Source organism: Tenebrio molitor, chromosome 8 (genome assembly GCF_963966145.1).
Source record: "Tenebrio molitor chromosome 8, icTenMoli1.1, whole genome shotgun sequence".
NCBI lineage: Eukaryota > Metazoa > Arthropoda > Insecta > Coleoptera > Tenebrionidae > Tenebrio > Tenebrio molitor.
Window position 1 is genome coordinate 5,321,700 of NC_091053.1, and position 18,422 is coordinate 5,340,121.

Consider the following 18,422-nt stretch of genomic DNA (forward strand, 5'->3'; position numbering starts at 1 on the left):
GAAAACAATTTATTCTTGAGAAATGTGGTCGGCTTGACGTTAAAATAACTGCTGAACAGAAGGAAAATTGTGTCGAGTAACCAGTTTTGTGGATATAAATAGATGCCCAATAGATTCATTAGAGATACTAAAATTAAATGGAAATATAAAATAAATGGGTCTAGTAAAGAAAATAAAAACTAGAGAAAAGAGAGGTAGTTGGATAAAAGAAAATGCTAAAATAAGTGGGAGGTAGTGTAAAGGCGAAAACAAAGCAAGCAGATAAGAAACTTAAGAAGAATAGTGACTTAGTGAATATACTGAAAGAAAAAAAAATTATAAAACTCGTTATCAGTAACTAATATATCAATAAAGAAAAACAACAAAGAAGTTAAACAAAAATTTGTCCCGGTTTTGTTCTGGGCACTCTGCTTTCCTATAAATAGATGACGCCAGCTGAAATTCGTCCTACTTTCGTTCACGCTCTAAACGTGTTCGTTTCGTTCACTCCCCTACTCAACCTCTACAAAAAAGACTGCGGCTCCCTAACAGCGAGCTGGACAAAAAGACGAGGCTCTTCTTCGAGACCACGTGCATTGAGAGGAAGAGCCATCAGTCCACAAATCGACACCGGCCCCGAAGATGGATTGAACAGTTCTACCGCTCCAGAGGGCCGGTGGTAACACCAAAGAAAGAGAAAGAAATAAAAATCAGAGGAAAAAAGAACCAGAAGATAATTGAAAGTAACTGAAGATAAACATATGAAGAATAAACCGAATAAAAATTCTGTTTTTTCCTTTCAAAATAAATAAAACCACATAGTGATGATTGTGATTTTGATAAAGGGTGGACGTAGAAGAAGTAATGGTATACAAAGAAAAATAGAGTCTTTCCTCAATGGTAATTGATACTGGACCATAAAAAAGTGAAAAAATAACCTAAATAAAATAAAAATCAAAGAAAGACAGATTGTAAATTAAGATATGTAACAGGAAAGAAATAATATTAAAAATAGAAATAGTACCCCACCCCTATGAGTTAAGCAATGTCGAACACGACTAGTGTTTGGGTGGGTGACCGCCAGTGGAAGCTGCGAAATAAATGGTAATTATAACAAAAATTGTGCTTTCAAAGGAATTATCATTACTTGATAGGAATATTCGTAATAATAAATAAATCCGGCCTCTTTGTTACAAAAAAGGATTTTTGAAATAAAGAAAATGCTAGAACTAGAAGATAATTAATGACCTATAGCAAAAAAAATCTAATAAGACAAACAATAAAAAAGGAAACGTTCGCATCGAGCAAAATGTGAAGGAAATTAAATAACAGTATTCAGACAAGAAACTGAAAGTAGAATGTGAATGAGGACATCAGTAAAATGCAACACAGTGTAATGACAAAAAGAAACGAAATTTACTAAGAATAGACTTAAAACAGCAAACAAAAAACTATAAAACAACTGTTGAGAAAATAACATACTAACAATAAATAAAGATGTAAAATGAATGGCAATTCAATTTTTTTTAATGCGACGACAGCATAACCTCGTTACAGCGTTCCCGTTTTTCCGCATGCTTAATTAATTTTTTCCACGATTCCCCTCAATTCAAATATGCTGACAAAATTAAAAAAAAAGGAATTCATGTACAAAACGTCACGCACTATAACGTAGCCACAGGAAGCAACAAAACAAACTATTCAAGATTGTTTTTTAAAAACTGGTTACGGACGGGACAACTCCCTCAGATGTTAGAAAGGTTTGAATTAAAAATGACGGTGATTATGATTTCTTCCGTTACGGATTGTAAAAGTAAAGTGAAATGGAAGTCTTTATTTAGTTTTAGACAAAACTTTCAACTACTTTTTTTCCAATTATACTTATAGGTTTTTTTATCTAATGAATGATGATGAAGATGATGCAAGAAGATGAAATAACAATGAGTAAAGGAAAGTGGGATTTTAAACACGTGGTGATGATGTCGTGCTTGAATAAAGGATAAGAAAGAAAATATACGTATGGGAAAAATGAATATAGGAAAATTAAATCATTGTAGAAAGTGAAGAGAACAGCGAAATATTGGGGTGTGGTGAGGAATCATTCCAAAGATCAAGTTAAGTAGGAAGAAAGACTGATACGGAATGCATAATGATTTAAGCAATTCTTTTAAATAAATTTTACAAATGTCAACGTTTTCACTCGACCGGAACACTCGCGTTCAAAACCACACGACAGTTAATCCCCGTAAAATTTCCCAACACCAGATCGAAACAAAACCGTAAAAACTACAATTTCTAGAAATTGTGTACAAGAAAACCCGTCCCGACGCCAGTTCCCAAGCCTTAACTCCCGTTACTCCCGCCGAAAATTTATATCTCCATTTTTGTATTTGTACAAACAGAACAGTTACGCTTCCTGTTTCCTTCTCAAATCCATATTTATGAAGGCACGGCTGTGAAACTGTTAGAAATTTGCATAACAATAAAGCACTTGTGGCCACGTTTTTCCGCTGAAATAAATCCACGCCGATCTGAAATCCGGCGGGTCCAGATCCGGCTAATTGGAAGGCAAACACGACAGATGGTGTCAACGAATGTGACACGGGTTCTTTGTTCGCAATCGCTGCTCTTTGCTGCCATTTGCATAGGAGCGAGGAGAACCGCACGTCATTGTTGTCGTAGGAACAACAAGGATGATAATGATAACAATAAACTCTCATCTGTGGGTTCGTTACCGGCATAATGAGCATAAAGCGCGAGATGGAAAAATCGTCTCCCTTTCCAGTCTGTTGACCCTGAAGAACGCAAAGACTTTCATTCAGCCGTTCCGAGAGACTGTACTGCTTCACTTGGAGAACGATAAACGAAGAAATTTAAATAATCGTGGAACAAATAGTTGACAGATTGACTTTCTCCAACGCACTGTTTACCTGAAGAAGTTGATTCAAAAAACTGAGTCGGTGGCAGTTCCAGTTATTTGGAAAACGTTTTAGAAATCGCAGTTTAATTAGTGGAAGAAGTATGGTTCAAGTTTGATTGAGAAACTCTTGTATTGGTCAATACACAAATTTGGGGAAAAATGAAATACAAGAGTTCTTGTGACCAATCTTAACAACAACAAAAAAATAACAGAACGGTTGCTGTGGAATGTGAAAGGTAGGATTAATAAGGTTTTAAATATGTTGGCTAGTCTGTCTCATCTCAGAAACTGCTGATGCAACAGTTAAAATGTAATCGGGGAATTATGCAAAAATGCATCAGATAAGTGACTTTAAAGAAACTTTTATCTCTTAAAATTAATTCGTGAAGAAACTGAGTAAAAGTGAAAGAGGAAATGTATTTATCTGTGGATTTATCAAACTATAAAAATAAATAATAATTCTTATGTAACGTTGTTAACAGGATGAAGCAAATTGGTTTTGCAAGAAATGATGAAAAGTAACAACAAAAAATAAATTTAGCATTATTAGTTTAACAAAAGATTGACAATCGGTTGCCGAAAAGTATAAAGAAAGCGATTAGGAAAGGAAGATTAACTCGTGATAGTTATGCTGTGCGGAGAAGCTCCATCTTGCCCAAAAATCGTAATTTACATCATAAGGAAAAGTTTTTGATGAATGTAATTAACATTAAGAAATCTGGTGATTATTTAGCTTAAAATGTAAAATAACTAGATATTTATTTGTGTCATAATATGAGTACATAAATATTTTCCAGATTTTTTTTATATGGAATGGGTAGAAAAGAAAACGCCAAAAATTATGGAAAGCAACCAAGGAGAGAATTATAAAGGATATAGCATAAATTAATAGACAAAAAGACGAATAAAAAATGTCTGAAGAAGGTAAACAAAACTCAAAACAAAAACAAACGAAAACTGAAATTTATACATGTGTGTAAAATGCATTCTCGTTGTTTTGGCATAATGGGAGGCCATGGAAGTTTTGCATTTAATTTGGTAGTAAAACTTAGGTTATGTTTTTCTAAGTTTGAGGTTATAAATAGCATCAATGTCTAGCGCATTGTTGTCAGTTTTACTAGTTGGCAATAGAAAAATACTCATCGCGGGAAATTCACCAACATGTTACGTTTATTTTGATAGGTCCGCATGTCAGGCACACTAGTAACGGAAATCAAACAGTGTGTCCAACGTTAAAAAATAAATCATGGCCTCCCATTATGCCAAAACAAGGTGAACGGTGTTCAAATAAAATTTGAGTCTCTCTGTGTCTGTTATTTCGATATTTAAACAAATGTTGGAACTTTTGGGGTTATTTACGTGATACAGAAAATATTTTAGCAGTTTTTATATTTTTGTCTGGCTGCCTGGTTCTCTGTTTGAATCCACATAGCTCAAAAACTATTGAATCGAATTTCTTGAAACATGCTTAATTAGAAAAAAAAAATCCTGATTTTGTTCTTCACTTTATTTCATTACGATATGAGGTACCCAGTAACGATAAATCTAGGGTATAGTAAATTCAAAAAACTCCTGGACTGTCAAAATTAAATTTTAAATAAAATGCTTGTTTTGACTGTACCTACTTGGATATAAAAAATTTTCGCTAGAGTGTACCGACAACAAAATCTAGTTGCAAAATATATTTAGGTTATGTTTTCATTTTTAATCATTGAACTAAAAATGTTTTGAATCATTCATTGCTGCAACTAAATGAATTAGGGCGACAAAAGTGAAAACAGGTAACAAATTAAACAACAACCAAAATCATCCAAAATAAACTAATCTGTTTCATTTATTCAGAAGAAAATTATTTAACACTTGATTAACACTTATATCTCCAAAATTTTGATTTGTGAATCACAAGAACGAACACCAATTCTTAATTAATAATACTGCGGCTTTCGCACAAATTTGAATTTCTTCCCGTTATTATCACTTTTTGTTTGTTCCTCATAATAATTTCTTATGGCCCTCTTCTCTCGCGCCAATAGAACAACCCTACTTCGTTTTGAACTTTTCATTTTTACCTTTTTACAAAATACACTTAAATAATTTTGCAATTTATTTGACAATGTCAATTTAAACAAATGAATAGTTTGAAAAATTAAAAAATCATAGATAACAACTGAGCAATATGAAAATAACTAGTGATTTAACCAACCTAACAACTGCAATTTTGATTTTGACAGTCCAGATGTTTATTGAATGTATCGCGGTGTAGCGAGATCGCCTCGTTTCCTTCTGTTTCGTCTATTTAAATATGTCTCACGTGGTTTTTTACGTTGCAAACCTAAGCGTTAGATGTTTATTTTTAAATTAATTCTCATTCTAATTTGTTGGCTTTGACAAGTTGATTTTCTTTAAGCGGATTTAAATTTGTTCAGATTTATTGCATCTGCTTAATTTTCTTTGACAACGCGTCAAAGGCAAGAGCAAGTCAATAAATAAAAAATTAAAGTAAGAATATTATTAATATCATTTAATAAAAAAATATACTTAGATACATTAATAAATTTTGAGAGAAAGTAAAGAAAAAACATTTTTACATTAGCTCAGCGTTCGACAGATATCTCATAGTTTGTTATTCTAGAACTGAGGTTAGATAAGACTGAAATTAATTTTTTTCAGGTTTTGGATTGTGAACAAGGGCCGAATGAAAAGTGCACTGATACGATAAGTGATAACTGTCCGGAACTAAGCATAAAAACAAAATTTTTTGGATCTTACGAAGTTTTATACAGGTGTCGCAGAAATGCCTCCCGAGAGAAAAAATTGAGTATTTGGGTAAGTTTGATTATCTGAATTTTAAACAAAAATGGTCCTATCTCAATCGATAATTGAGAAGAGACATCCTAAACTTGGCCAATCAGAGTTGAGCACCTTCAAGGTGGGACGACCGCAGTTTTGCGTTTCCAGGTTTGTAATTTACTAAAATTAACAAATAATAAATGTCAATATGTTTCGTGCACGCCATTGGGCAAAACACTTTTGAACACATTGAAGGTTTGACATTTAAAATAAATACACCTCAAGTAATTATCTAGTTGGCGTTGGCGTGGGATTTTCATGAGGAATCTCCCACGTGCACGTGAACTAGTTTCCGGAAAATGTTTCTCGCTTTTCACTCATGCTTTTGTTGCCGATTGGAAATACACCACTCGTCTGCACCTCGTGCTTATTTGACGCAATAAATTTGAAAAATCACCAAACGATTATTGTACCCATGTTTTTCACCTGAACACCTAAAAACTGGCATAGAAGCGGATAAAATTGGAGGGAAAACTAAAAAGTAAAATAAAATTTGAAAACTCAAACCTCGAAATACACAATTAAAATAAATATCTTATTATTCAAGGTTGTGTAATAAAGAAATAATTTCCAAAAATAAATAGCGAGTAAAAAGGATGTGAATTTCTTTGCCCTTCTACAGTTGCCTTGTAGTAATTGTAGAACAGGGTTTTGATAAAAGAGTGCCCTTTTTATGTCAAAAAATTCTTATATGTAGTTTATTAAAATGTGTTTCAATGTAATGAAATTTTAATTTTCAGAAGAACCAATGAAGTGCGGACATAAGGTAAGTGGTAATTGTCTTGTTTTTTGGAAATACAATGTACCTGAACAATTTTGTTTTTTGGCTCTTGAGACATTTTACAAAATATAAAAAAATTTGGATTTGACATTTAATTTGAAAACCTATAAATAAAACCATAAAGCTACTTGTTCTTGTATCCTTGTCTTTGGCCTATATCGACAGCAACTTCCGTTTCTTTCATTGAACAATTGACATTTGCCCAACCAGTTAATTTGCAAATTATTTCCAAACGAAGAAAGTCTTATAAATTGGCCAATTCATTGACTTGTCCAAATTTAATATCACTTTTGTGACAGCACCACATAATGAAGGTTATTTGTTGTTGGGCTTCGCCCAGAACAACCGTTAAAATTCCTGAACGACGATTATCCAATTTTTTTCACAACGATATTATTAGAACATAATGTCATAACTACCATAATAAAATGACGAAAGCGTCAACCGTGAAACCTTTTCGCTTCTTTATTTACACTTCAAATCAGAGGTCACATGTCATACCTACACCCGTCAGCTGTCACTCACTCCAATAATTACCGCATTTTCCAACTTGGAAAAAATAATAGGTACTATCGAGAATGTGACCACGGCAACGATTTGTTTAATAACAAGGTAAAAATCCGTCCCGAGTGTCTCACGTATACTTTCACAAAATACTTGCATAATTCGCCCCCTTCTCGGTAAAACTTGTGAACTTTAAACAATGCAGCACTCCAATTAGACGAGTTATCGACGACTCCTGCCCTGATTCGGCCCAGATCAACCAGAAGCGGGCACCGATCAATCGGGGTCAGATCGGCTACCAAGAGACCGAGTGACTTCGACGGTGGGTCAAGAAGAGACCCTCGCAAACTAACCTTATCGTTGCGTGGGAACAGCGGCTCGAGAGTCTCACATCCATATATCGCGGGGTGGTACTTCTCCGATCCGAATTCACAACATTGTTGAACACTGAACTCGCGGAAACAAGGTTACGATAAGCGCCGACGTCACATAACACACACAAAAACAACAGCACTGGTACTACCACGGAAAAATCACGACGAGAATGCAGTGCCGCACCTGTCGGTACTACCTACGGACCACCTCGAACTAGCGGTGCTTCGGACCTGACCCAGGTGACTGTCCAGGTAAACCAGTGATTGTCTCGAAGGAGTGCAGTGGGTTGCGGTGGGTTCAAGAGTGGTACCGGAAAGAGTGTGGCGGGAAGCAGCCATGCTTGAGTGAATAGAGTGTTGTCTAGTCTAGGTAATGAAGCTAGAGGAAGTAAGAGTATCAATTTTTGGAAGAAAAAGAGAAATTCTTCTTGTATTGTAATTATTGTACCCCATGGACAAAAATAATATGTCTATTTAATATACAACAGGGAACAGGGGTGATGTTTTTTTCAAAAATAAATGGGTCTCGTCAGATACATTTTTTTGTATTTGAAAGAAAACAGTATTTTGCGAACACACTCTATTAAATTGAAGTTGACGGTTTCCAGATGGTGCTGCGGTCGTTGAAGTGCAGGTGCTGACGTTACACTAGTCATGGTATTAACATTTTCAGAGCAGGTCTGAAACTGAAGCTAATGGAATCAACACTACTATAGTATAATTTATGTAATAAGTGCGCAAAGTAGTACTATTTTACGAATGGAAAGTTTGACAGTTTGACCACAAAATATTTTTTTCTACGACTGTCTGCAATTAAAAAAACAATCAACATCAAAATACATGACATAAGTAAAATTTTGACTTCAATTGCTATTATTTATTTTATTATTATTATTATTATTATTTTAAAATCGAGCGTCTAAGCTCCACGAGTTGAATTCCTATTATTCGGCTGTTTCGATGTATGTATTTGCATAATGCCAGAGTGCAAAAATAACGTGCTACGTTTAGCGCGTGAACGAAAGTGAATGAATTTCGGCCGGCGTCACCTATTTATTAGAATATTGGAACGAAACGCGACACGAACAGAGGCCTCGCATTGGCCGACGCTGCCCGGTATCAAAATGAAGAATCAGATTGGAACTTTTTCTTTTAATAGATATTCATAAAAATAACTCTAAAGTCTATTTTTTCCTGATAGGCGCGTGCGTGCGCATCTCCAAAAGGTAGTATCACATAGCTAAAATTTTTAGCAGGATGCAGGAATTGTTAGTATTTTTGGTTGCATATTATCTAGGGGGATCAGTATTTTTGGTTGCATATTAAAACTCATGTTTACGATTTAATTTTTGTATAATTTATAAAATGTAAAAAAAAGTATATAAATAAACTCGTGGAAAAATTGATAACAAATATTATATGTACAACATTTTTTATTTTATACAGGTGTTAAATTGGGTACAAAACAACTCGATACTTTTGAATTCAATCGTTAATTTAAAAAAAAATAAAATAAAATAATAATCTTTTAGTTTTCTTTCTCATCATCTGACCACTCAATGGAACTGGAATCACTCACAATGTTTATTATTATTTCTTCAATTGTACTGTCTGTTAGGTTGTCTATTTCCCACATTTGACTTTCCACCTTTTTTACATGTTCAATATTATTTTTCCAGTGTTCTGGGAGGACCTTTGCCAATGCCTGCTGGAACAAAATTTTTACATCAGAAAACTTAAAAGTTGTATTATTAGCAGCAACATCATTTTTTATAAAAGCCCACACTAATTCAATGGGGTTTAATTCACAATGATATGGTGGTAAACGTAAAACCATCATATTTTTTTCTTCTGCTAACAAATCCACAACATGCTTATTATAAATTGGTTTGTAAATTTTTACCAACTGCAGTAACTCTGCTTTTACAAAGGTTTTGTCAAAAACAATTTGCTTTGATTTTAACCAATTTTGAATATTTACTTTCTTCCAAGAGGAATTGGGTATTTTTTCTACTACCCTACTGTGATAAGATGCATTGTCCATAACAATAACTGAATTGGCTGGAAGCTTTGTTAAAATATTGGTAAACCATTCTTCAAATTTGTTTGCATTCATCTCATCATGATAATCTCCTTGTTTAATTCCTTCAAATAGTAATAATCCATCATCAACAAAACCATCTTCCGAACCAATATGTAGTATAATTAAGCGTTTTCCTTTACCAGAAGGGGACTTTAAACCTGTAGATAAACCTTGGTTAAATGCCTCTCTGCTGTTCTTGATGGTTTCATCATACCAGATTTTTTGTTTGGTATGACCAGCATTTAACCAAGTTTCATCTAAATAGAAAATTGGTCTCCCTTCTTGGCGTATTTTTTTAATTTCGCGTAAATATCTTCTTCGCCAAGTTATAATGTCCTGTCTTTCTATCAACAGGCTTTTTCTGTTTCGTTTTCCATGCCTAAAAAACATCATATACAATAACAGTTTTCCATTATTTGTGCTATTTGAAATAAACATAGATTTCAATGTTTACAGTTAATTGAAAACAATGTATGTATGTACTTACTTGAATTTTAATTTGTGTAAAACATTATAAAGCTTAAAACGACTGATGTTTGGAATTTCCTCATTTTTTTGCACTTCCCTGTACACAGCATCAATTGTTGGAATTTTGTTTGCAGAGAAAAATGAGTGCACTGTTTTTCGAACGAGATATTTCTGATGTTCATCTAATTGAATGATACATTTCCTATCAGGTTTTTTCGGTGCCTGTAATTGCCCACACTTCTTTTCTTCCGCCAAGTATCGTTGAATGGTTCTATATCCACAACCTTCAACACAAGGTAATTAAGCTGTGATACAACAACAAAAAACTCAAAAATCAATACCAGTATAATCTGCAGTTTTTTCCATTTGAGCCGTCTTGGTTAACTCAGCAAAATCCTTGGAGATCCCACGAAATACTTTAATGATCATTTCTTTCGCGGCTTGTGCACATTTCTCTAGTGTAAGTAGAAAAATAAAGTAACCAATAGGAAAGTCGCATTTCGTTGCAGGATTTTGTAAATGCGCACGCACGCGCCTACCAGGAAAAAATAGACTATAATTCTTAGTTATATAATTTTTGTTTGCCAAGAAGACCTAATCTAGTCTATGTGAAGAATAAACGCTTTCTACAACTCAACTCTTTATTTTACCGAGTTTCCGTTTACCATTTTCATAAGTACAAGCCCCGCAAGGCACTGCTCCGGCCTACATCTTATTCCCGCCGTTTCGAATTTTGTGCGATGTAAACCAACCTCCCGTCTCGACTATCCATCCTGGCGGTGCACAATGTAAATCACGACAGCATGTGGTCCATCTATGATCCTTACACAGCCTCAATAATTTGTTCGCCGAGTCCATAAACAAACGTCTCTACCCAGTAGTGTGAATGCTTTTACTTGTGTTTATCTTGCTAAGTATGGTTGTTCCGACCCTCGCTCTTCGACTACCATTTCGATCGTTGAATTTATGCCGATCGCAAGGCCAATTTTGGAAAAATTGCAAAAGAAGACCGCGATCCGGTCGCCATAAATTACTTCACGCATACCTAATAATTTTGGCACTTTTAACGCGAAAGCTCAGGAAGTGCTCGGTTCATAATTCAGTCAATTGGTTATTTATTAGCGTACTTGCCTCGTGCATTTATTATGAGCGGATTTCAGATTGCTATGCAGACACAAATTCAAAAGATATACATATTCATGCCCGGGACTAACATTGATTGCTTTGAATTGAAAAACTGCTGCTATTATAATAAAAGTGGCACAGCATCGAGGCCGAATTCATAATTATTATCGTTATCATTATTATTATTATTATTTTCGTATCCCACCTCCACCCGGCGGCACGGCAATTTTGCCGGAGTACATACACTATTACGGATAATACTATCAAGTAATAGTGCAGTGCTTACAAACATATTTACCGGCGTCTCGCCTCCGCATTTTGACTTTTTTGTGTTTTATGTTATTTTATTTTATTTTATTATTATTATTATTATTATACGTGTGTATTATTCTTATTCTTATTATCATTGTTGCAACTGAGTACAGTTTTGTAATAAACTGTCTATTTTTGAAAACACTGTACAGCAAGCACATTTATGCAGATATGTTGGACAGGTACACTTCATTGGATAGTAAGCTTGCCACAGAAATTATGAACAAAATAAAGGCTTCCAAGGATTGCTCTTCTTACAGGACGACGCAGTAACTTTGCTAACTAATTAAATTAAATTAACCTGAGAATCATGGACCGTCCTCCATATGCGCCGGATTTGGCACCCTCGGACTATCCCTATTTTCAAATCTCAAAAAATATTTAAAAGAAATTGAAGACTGTTTCGTAATTTGTCAGCTTTTTCTAGACAAGAATCCTGCAAAAAGCTTGAAGCTCGGAAGGACACGACGCTGTCAGTCTCCGAAAAAGTCGGATAATTTATGGATTTTACAATGCAAGCGTCAATTAATCCGCACGAACTGTGATTACCGAGAATATGACAGACTGATGTGCTAATTCATGCGTCCATTATCTACTTAATTAATGTTATTTTGTGCGTTTATTCTCGGGGGAATTGGCTGTCAATCGGTGGTTGTTTGAAGGTTTGAGTCGGTGAATTATCAGCGAAAACACTTAATGGTTGCGCTTTCAGATTCGCGAATCGCGATTGGTCGCCTGTCTCTTGGTGATAATTGCAAACCGGGCACATATTAAGTTTATTTCTAACAGACATGTCATACTCGTGAAAGGAAATAAGGAAACTAATTATTTAAAGTAATAGATACTAATAGTAATATATTATAAATTCATTTGTTAATACACTAATTTATTTATAACAAATTTAGTAGAATATAGCCTAAGGGAGTCCGTTTCGGCTCAGGGACGCGAGGGTCGCGGGTTCGATCCCGACCCAGGGCGAAAAAAAAAAGCTATATTCTATCTCGTGATTCGGAAGTCACGTTAAGCCATTGGTCCCGGTCTACTGAGTTGGTCATCATACCCCTCATAGATTTATAAAACCAGTCCTAGACTGTGAAACAAATTTTTAACATTGATTTTTATTTTTTGGTCTTAAATATTTTGAAGTTTTCTGACGTGCTCTTAGATCTTCTTCATCTACCTTCTTGTTTTACATTTGTAACCCTAATTCCGGAGCTGGTTGTCTGGATTGGGAAGAATTTCTCTAGCATTTTCAGGTTTGTTGTTTTACAAACCCTGATTAATTAAAAAAAATATATTTTTTTTTAATATTGATTTTTGGTCTTAAATGTTTTGAAGTTTTTTGACGTGCTGCTTAAATCTTCTTCATCTAACTTCTTGTTTTACATTTGTAACCCGAATTCCGGAGCTGGTCGTCTGGATTTGGAAGAATTTCTCTAGCATTTTCAGGTTTGATGTTTTACCAAACCCTGATTAATTAAAAAGATTATTTTCTGAACGTACCATATTATTCAATGTACAGTTAATTTCAAAATTCTACAGTGTTCAATGCACTTACATTTTTTTGTCAATGATCAATGTCAATTTTGACAAACAAAATGCCTAATCTAACCGAAAACACGAAAATGCGCATTCTTTCCAAATTAGATGAATGGTGGTCGATCCGAAGGGTAGCCCAGTATTATAACATCCCGAAGAGCACCGTGCAGAGGATAAAACAGACAATATTATGGTGTTTTGAAACATCAGCAACGTTTTATGTTGTCAAACTTACCTAACCTATATACAAAATATGACGTTCAAATTTTAAAAAGGCATCTTTACATGGGGAAAAAACTATAATAAAGCGACTTCTTGATTTTTCAGGTGTACTCTATAATTTTGAAATTAACTGTACCTATTGCACATACTAACGTTTACGGGACTTCCAACAGTTCCAGCGCAAGAATAAGAGCAAGAACATGGTTCTCGAATTCGAGATGGAAGTTTTGGTGCATTATCCGATTATACTCATTCGACCTGTCCACCCAGAGATACCCAATATTTTTTTGAATCTAAGGAATATTGAAGACTACGTCGAAGCGGATAACATCGTGGTTTTAGAACTCGACCCACTTCGAGGACCATATAAATTTCGTTTCTCCAGTCTCGAGAAATAAGAATCATGACATGACCATATGAGTGACGGCTCGGAAATGCCTTCTTCGTCTTTGTCGCCTGAATAATCTGTGATAGCTATTGTTACGTTAATAAAAATTCTTCTCTTTAATCTGATTCTTTTTTTATCAACTATTTCAATTCTCTTGTCGAGAACCGATAACTCCTTAAGCTAGTGTGACACGATACTAAATTTCACAGAAAATTCAGTAAAAATGACAAAGACAGACTATGATCCTGATCGTTCATTGGTCCTGATCGAGGGTTTCTCTCTCATTTTGTAACAAATTTTCTACAAAATTTAGCATCGTGTCAAACAGCCTTTACTCGAGAATACAACCCGAGGACAAGCTTGTCTTTAGCGGAAAAGTTGCTCCCAATTTAGTGATTTTAGGACAGCACCCTAGATTTTCGCATTCGATTATACAGGGTTATTCTAAATGATTGTAAAATTCATGGTTGCCGCTCCACATAAAAAAAACATCAAAATGATATGAATAAGTGAGTACACACCGTTCACACACGGAAGTTAAATTGGGTGCAAAACACCTCAATATTTCTGAATTCAATCGTTAATTTAACAAAAATAAATAAAAATCTCATCACCGCACTTTTCATCTAAAAAATGACAGTGACAGCGACAAAACTGACTGTTCACATGAAAGCGGCAAAAATGTGTTATTACATTGGGCCTGGACTACTTGGACTACAATAATTTAGAATAACCCTGTATAAACCCTATACCGTTGGAAAACTTGTCAAAAAATGTCAAATGTCAAATTTTTGACATTTTTAGTTTGTTATGTTTAAAAAATCGCAGTAGGCATATGCGACTGAGCAGGTTATTGAGTAAACACTCAACAAATGCGGCAAACATTCAGGAATCAAACAGCGTCAATTATTTTAATTTACGTGGGAAGATAGGTACGAATTTTAAAACGGACCCCTGTAATTCGAAATTCTGGTAAAAAAGCACCACAAGTAAAAAACGATGGCAGATAAGTAAAAACGACGACATAATTTAGCATAGAATCCAAAAATGAAATCAAACTGGGTAGGTTCCATTTAAAAAACATAGCTTTAGTGTTTTTATATTATTGGGACACCTGTATTATATACCGTAATATTTTCAGAATGTACAGTAGAAACGCAGCTATCATCTAAATAAAAGAAAAAGTTGATATCTTTAATAACAAACAAGTTATTATTATTATCAGTTATGAAGCTTTTTTGCAACTCTGGGACACCTGTATGTACTATGGCGGACAATAAATTTAGGCCGGCCTGTCATTGCCTTGACATCAAAATGTGAAGCTGGCATTATGTTCAACTAACCCCATTTTCGATTTTTGTCATTCTTGTCATCGTGACAGCGATAATCAAAATTAAAATTGGGACAAGAAGCGTGCACCAGAGAGAAGTGCTACTACAAATCAGTTATGCTAGTGCGTCATGATCTGTAAGTTACGAAAAGGGCGAAGGAAACGCCAAACAGCTTGAAAACCTTCAGTTTGACAAACTGACACATCAGTCATAATGACAATAAATGGTCGCTTGCATTGACTTTTTTGAAATGTCAGAAATTTGCCGGCCTAAATTTATTGTCCGCCATAGTACCTACAGTCGCGAACAATCAGTTAGTAACATACAGCTTTTCGAAACCCTTAAAGAAAACCGGTCAGAAATACTCGTAGTAATAAAAAAGAGTAACTAATGAGACGTAATCGGTCAGTAATGAAACCCATAACTGACCTGTGGGGGCGCTACTATCGCACCAGTCGCGAAAATCTCTGTCTGTACGCTTTTTCGTATCGTAGTTTACTTTTCTCAGGTAAGAGATTGAGTGTTAATTTTTGTGCGGATTGTCGCAATTCTGGGGAGTACACTTTATTTCACTATTCGGACAATATCACAGTTTGATAAAGTAAGCATCCTGTCATTAATTAAAATAATTTTGTTTCAATGTGCCAATGTATCGTACATTTTACTTCACCAATAAAATTTCACAAACAGAACATAACGAAAATTTATGTCGTAGAATATGTAGATCATTCCCGTTTCACACCAGAGCACTTTCCATTGTGTCCAACAATGACATTTTCGACCGAAATGTATTGCTTACACCTACAGAGTAATTACATTGAACCGATTATGTGGATTTAAAAAAATATATTTTTTTGTTCGACACTGTCAGAATTTGAGAATTTTCTCCTATGTGAACGGATTTTGATAAATTTGACAACTTGTCAAAACGAAACGTCAAGCTAATTTTAAAGATTTTCAGCGATTTGGAGCCTTTGGGGGGGCTCGTCGAACAAAAAAACCTTGTATTCAAATCGTTCTTGTGTAATTTGGCCTTTTTTTGGCACTCGTGGACCTTTAAAACTCTCGTTTCACTCGAGTTTTAAACTGGCCCACTCATGCCAAAAAAAAGCCCAAATTACACACGAACTCGTTACATAAACTACTATTACTTTTATAAAACATAATCAACATGCCTGGCATTACGTTTGTCAAATTTAATCAAAATCACTATATGGAATATGTAATCAATAAAAACACAAACTAAAAACTATAGGGGACATGTATTGTTGGTTGCATCACAAATGTTGTTCGTGAATCACCTATAAAAAATAGTATCAGAGAATTTGTGTTTCTTATATCCTAATCCTCTTCTCTCATATTTTGGCCTGATCTTAACACATTTCTTTATGTTTTCACTGGATTACACATAGGTTACAAAATTCATTGTGTTGATACTGGTCAAATAGCAGTATTAGGTCTGTTACGAGAATAAATCATTAGAAGTCTCGATCATGCGAACTTGTGGTGTTTGGATTAAATGAAATTAAAGTTGTCTTGATTGGAGTGTGAAGTGCAGTTAAATTTAATCCAGAAATTGTTAGGGATTACTCCTTGATATGTAGAAAAAAATGATTAACCCACCCCGTATGCATATTGGCTTTATTAACTCAAAGGAAGAAGTAATTTAATGAAATATGTAGGCCACCGGTCGTACTCTGCTATATTGTGGCTCATCTGTCTCTGCTAACAAAAACATCATTCTAAAATAATCATTATTGAAAATGAAAATAATTATTCATTTCGTTAAAATTGTATGCGTAGATTATCAACATTTCAATTGCGGGTTTAATTTATACATTTTGATTTTAAATTAATTGTAATTGGTCCCAAATCGCTGATGCATTATTTGCATATAAACCCCATCAACGTGTTATGAATAAAAATGTCGTAAAAATATGAAACATAACGACATTAATTGCATATCTCGTTTTAATAACAGTAATTCAAGCAAATGTCACCACAATTCTTTTAAATCGATCACGATGCACGCCTTTTTATTATTTTAATTTTCTGCAGTATAAAGATTTTCTTTATATAGTTTTAAAGTTGACTTACATTAATAATAATTGAAGGAATGAAATTTAAAATATTAGAGTGTAGAGGCATTAAAAATAAGATACATAATATGTGGTTATGCAACCTTCGTTACGACAGCATGTTAGAATGTTGCATACATTGCCCTCACTTCACTGTGCCTTCAAATAAATTCGGAATTAGAGTAGACTTTGATTTTATTATGAAGTTGGCAACATGCAATTTTTAAAGACAGCACAGCAGTGACATTACTGACATTTGACAGCACAGTACACGTGTTTATTCTGATCGTGACATAAAACTATTGACAACTGTCAGTGCTGAAAAGTCTACCAACCGTTAATAGACAAAATGTATAAATCGCAACCTACTCTAATTCCGAATTTATTTGAAGGCACAGTACAATAATACCAGGTGAATTTTAATGATTGAGACAAATTTAGCGGGTTGACACGCCGAAATACTTAATTGGTACGCCTGGTCATTTGTCAAAGAGTTGTCTGTTGATTCGCTTTCTAGGTTAACATTCTAGAAATAAATAATGACAATTTGATTTATTTTGACTTTTGAACTGTCATATTTGAATTTGATAGTGCACCTACCTACCGGGTGATTTTAAATGAATGTGACTTTTTTTCATAGGTTGGTAATATTATTGTTGGTTATTCTGCTTTTTAATGTGATAGTTGACATAAACATAGGCGTCCTCGCCTATTTGACACAATTTATTAATACATAAAATATCAAAATGACGTACAGTTGCGGCCGTTGAAAACTCAGACACTTTGACAACGCCAAACTTTTAGCTTTGTAAATGATATTGAAAGTGACGTTTCTCAAAATGTCACTCAAACATTATCCACATTAATTTCTCTCGCAATGGCTCTTATAGTCACACCGTCCCTCAGTCAAACACATTTTTGCAAATCAGATAATTGCGGCATTTCAAAAGTTACGCGCGATTCTGACCTAATATGTCAAATACTGACACTGACTTTATAATCCTTGATGAAAATCCTGTTTACGCTAATCAAATTTCGGAATTTATACAGAGTGTTTAAATCTTTCCTGTCTGAGATTTCAACGGCCGCAACTGTACGTATCCCAATGTGTTGATTAAGGTATCAAGTTTGCCAAAATAATTTATGAAAGATGTTCCCAACTTAAGAAAAAAAGTCACAATCATTTAAAATTACCCGGTATTTAAATACGGGGTGATCAATAAGGACTGTTTAAGTTGGTAACACTGAATCGTATTGTAAATCGTATAACAGAAGTAACTTCCGGTTGTTGGTGGCTTGTCGTTGTTAATGCTATACCTATATCAGATATTTGTCAAATAAACCAACAAAACATATCTAGTTACAGTGTTATAAATAAAAATTTTCTTAATTGTATTGCCAACTTAAACAGTCCTTCTTGATCACCCGGTACATAAAATCGTAAATGTGTTGCCAACCGAACATAAAT

The 18,422-nt window shown here is 34.4% G+C and overlaps 2 protein-coding genes and 1 long non-coding RNA gene across 8 annotated transcripts in view; 1 reads left to right on the plus strand and 2 right to left on the minus strand.

The window, feature by feature from the left end:
• Cad99C (cadherin-99C) overlaps positions 1 to 7,665 on the minus strand; it is a 170,587-nt gene extending 162,922 nt beyond the window's left edge. For 2 of the 3 annotated variants that reach the window (XM_069055246.1, XM_069055247.1), the window contains exon 1: positions 7,388 to 7,665. The gene's annotated coding sequence lies outside the window, so the exon portion shown is untranslated. The remainder of the gene's footprint in view (positions 1 to 7,387) is intronic. The other variant, XM_069055248.1, reaches the window with a different exon arrangement.
• Positions 1,000 to 4,172, plus strand: LOC138137532 (uncharacterized). Its single transcript, XR_011161776.1, has 3 exons — positions 1,000 to 3,135; positions 3,382 to 3,640; positions 3,697 to 4,172. It is a non-coding gene; the product is annotated as an uncharacterized lncRNA (long non-coding RNA).
• A 1,158-nt stretch (positions 7,666 to 8,823) lies between the features above and the next one.
• LOC138136959 (uncharacterized) lies at positions 8,824 to 10,405 on the minus strand. 4 transcript variants are annotated; one of them, XR_011161522.1, is made up of 4 exons: positions 10,301 to 10,405; positions 9,979 to 10,243; positions 9,706 to 9,870; positions 8,824 to 9,649 (listed from the first exon to the last, which is right to left on the minus strand). XR_011161522.1 is itself a non-coding variant. In XM_069056265.1 (4 exons), exons 1-4 carry the CDS (start codon positions 10,386 to 10,388, stop codon positions 8,937 to 8,939), a joined length of 975 nt encoding a protein of 324 aa, XP_068912366.1. In that variant the 5' UTR covers positions 10,389 to 10,399; the 3' UTR covers positions 8,824 to 8,936. The 4 variants fall into 4 exon arrangements, 3 of the variants coding, with proteins under 3 accessions (XP_068912366.1, XP_068912365.1, XP_068912364.1); XM_069056265.1 differs by having other exon boundaries at positions 8,824 to 9,113; positions 9,426 to 9,870; positions 10,301 to 10,399; XM_069056264.1 differs by having other exon boundaries at positions 8,824 to 9,116; positions 9,426 to 9,870; positions 10,301 to 10,399.
• Positions 10,406 to 18,422: the final 8,017 nt, after the last annotated feature.

What these genes read in the sequence shown, in the direction of transcription:
- LOC138136959 (XM_069056263.1), bottom strand. Translation starts at nt 10,388, where the DNA reads ATGATCATTAAAGTATTTCGTGGGATCTCCAAGGATTTTGCTGAGTTA. An exon ending in AAAAACTGCAGATTATACTG is followed by an intron (nt 10,244 to 10,300) that starts GTATTGATTTTT and finishes CTTGTGTTGAAG; the next exon opens with GTTGTGGATATAGAACCATT. An exon ending in CCAATTCCTCTTGGAAGAAA is followed by an intron (nt 9,117 to 9,389) that starts GTAAATATTCAA and finishes ATTTTGTTCCAG; the next exon opens with CAGGCATTGGCAAAGGTCCT.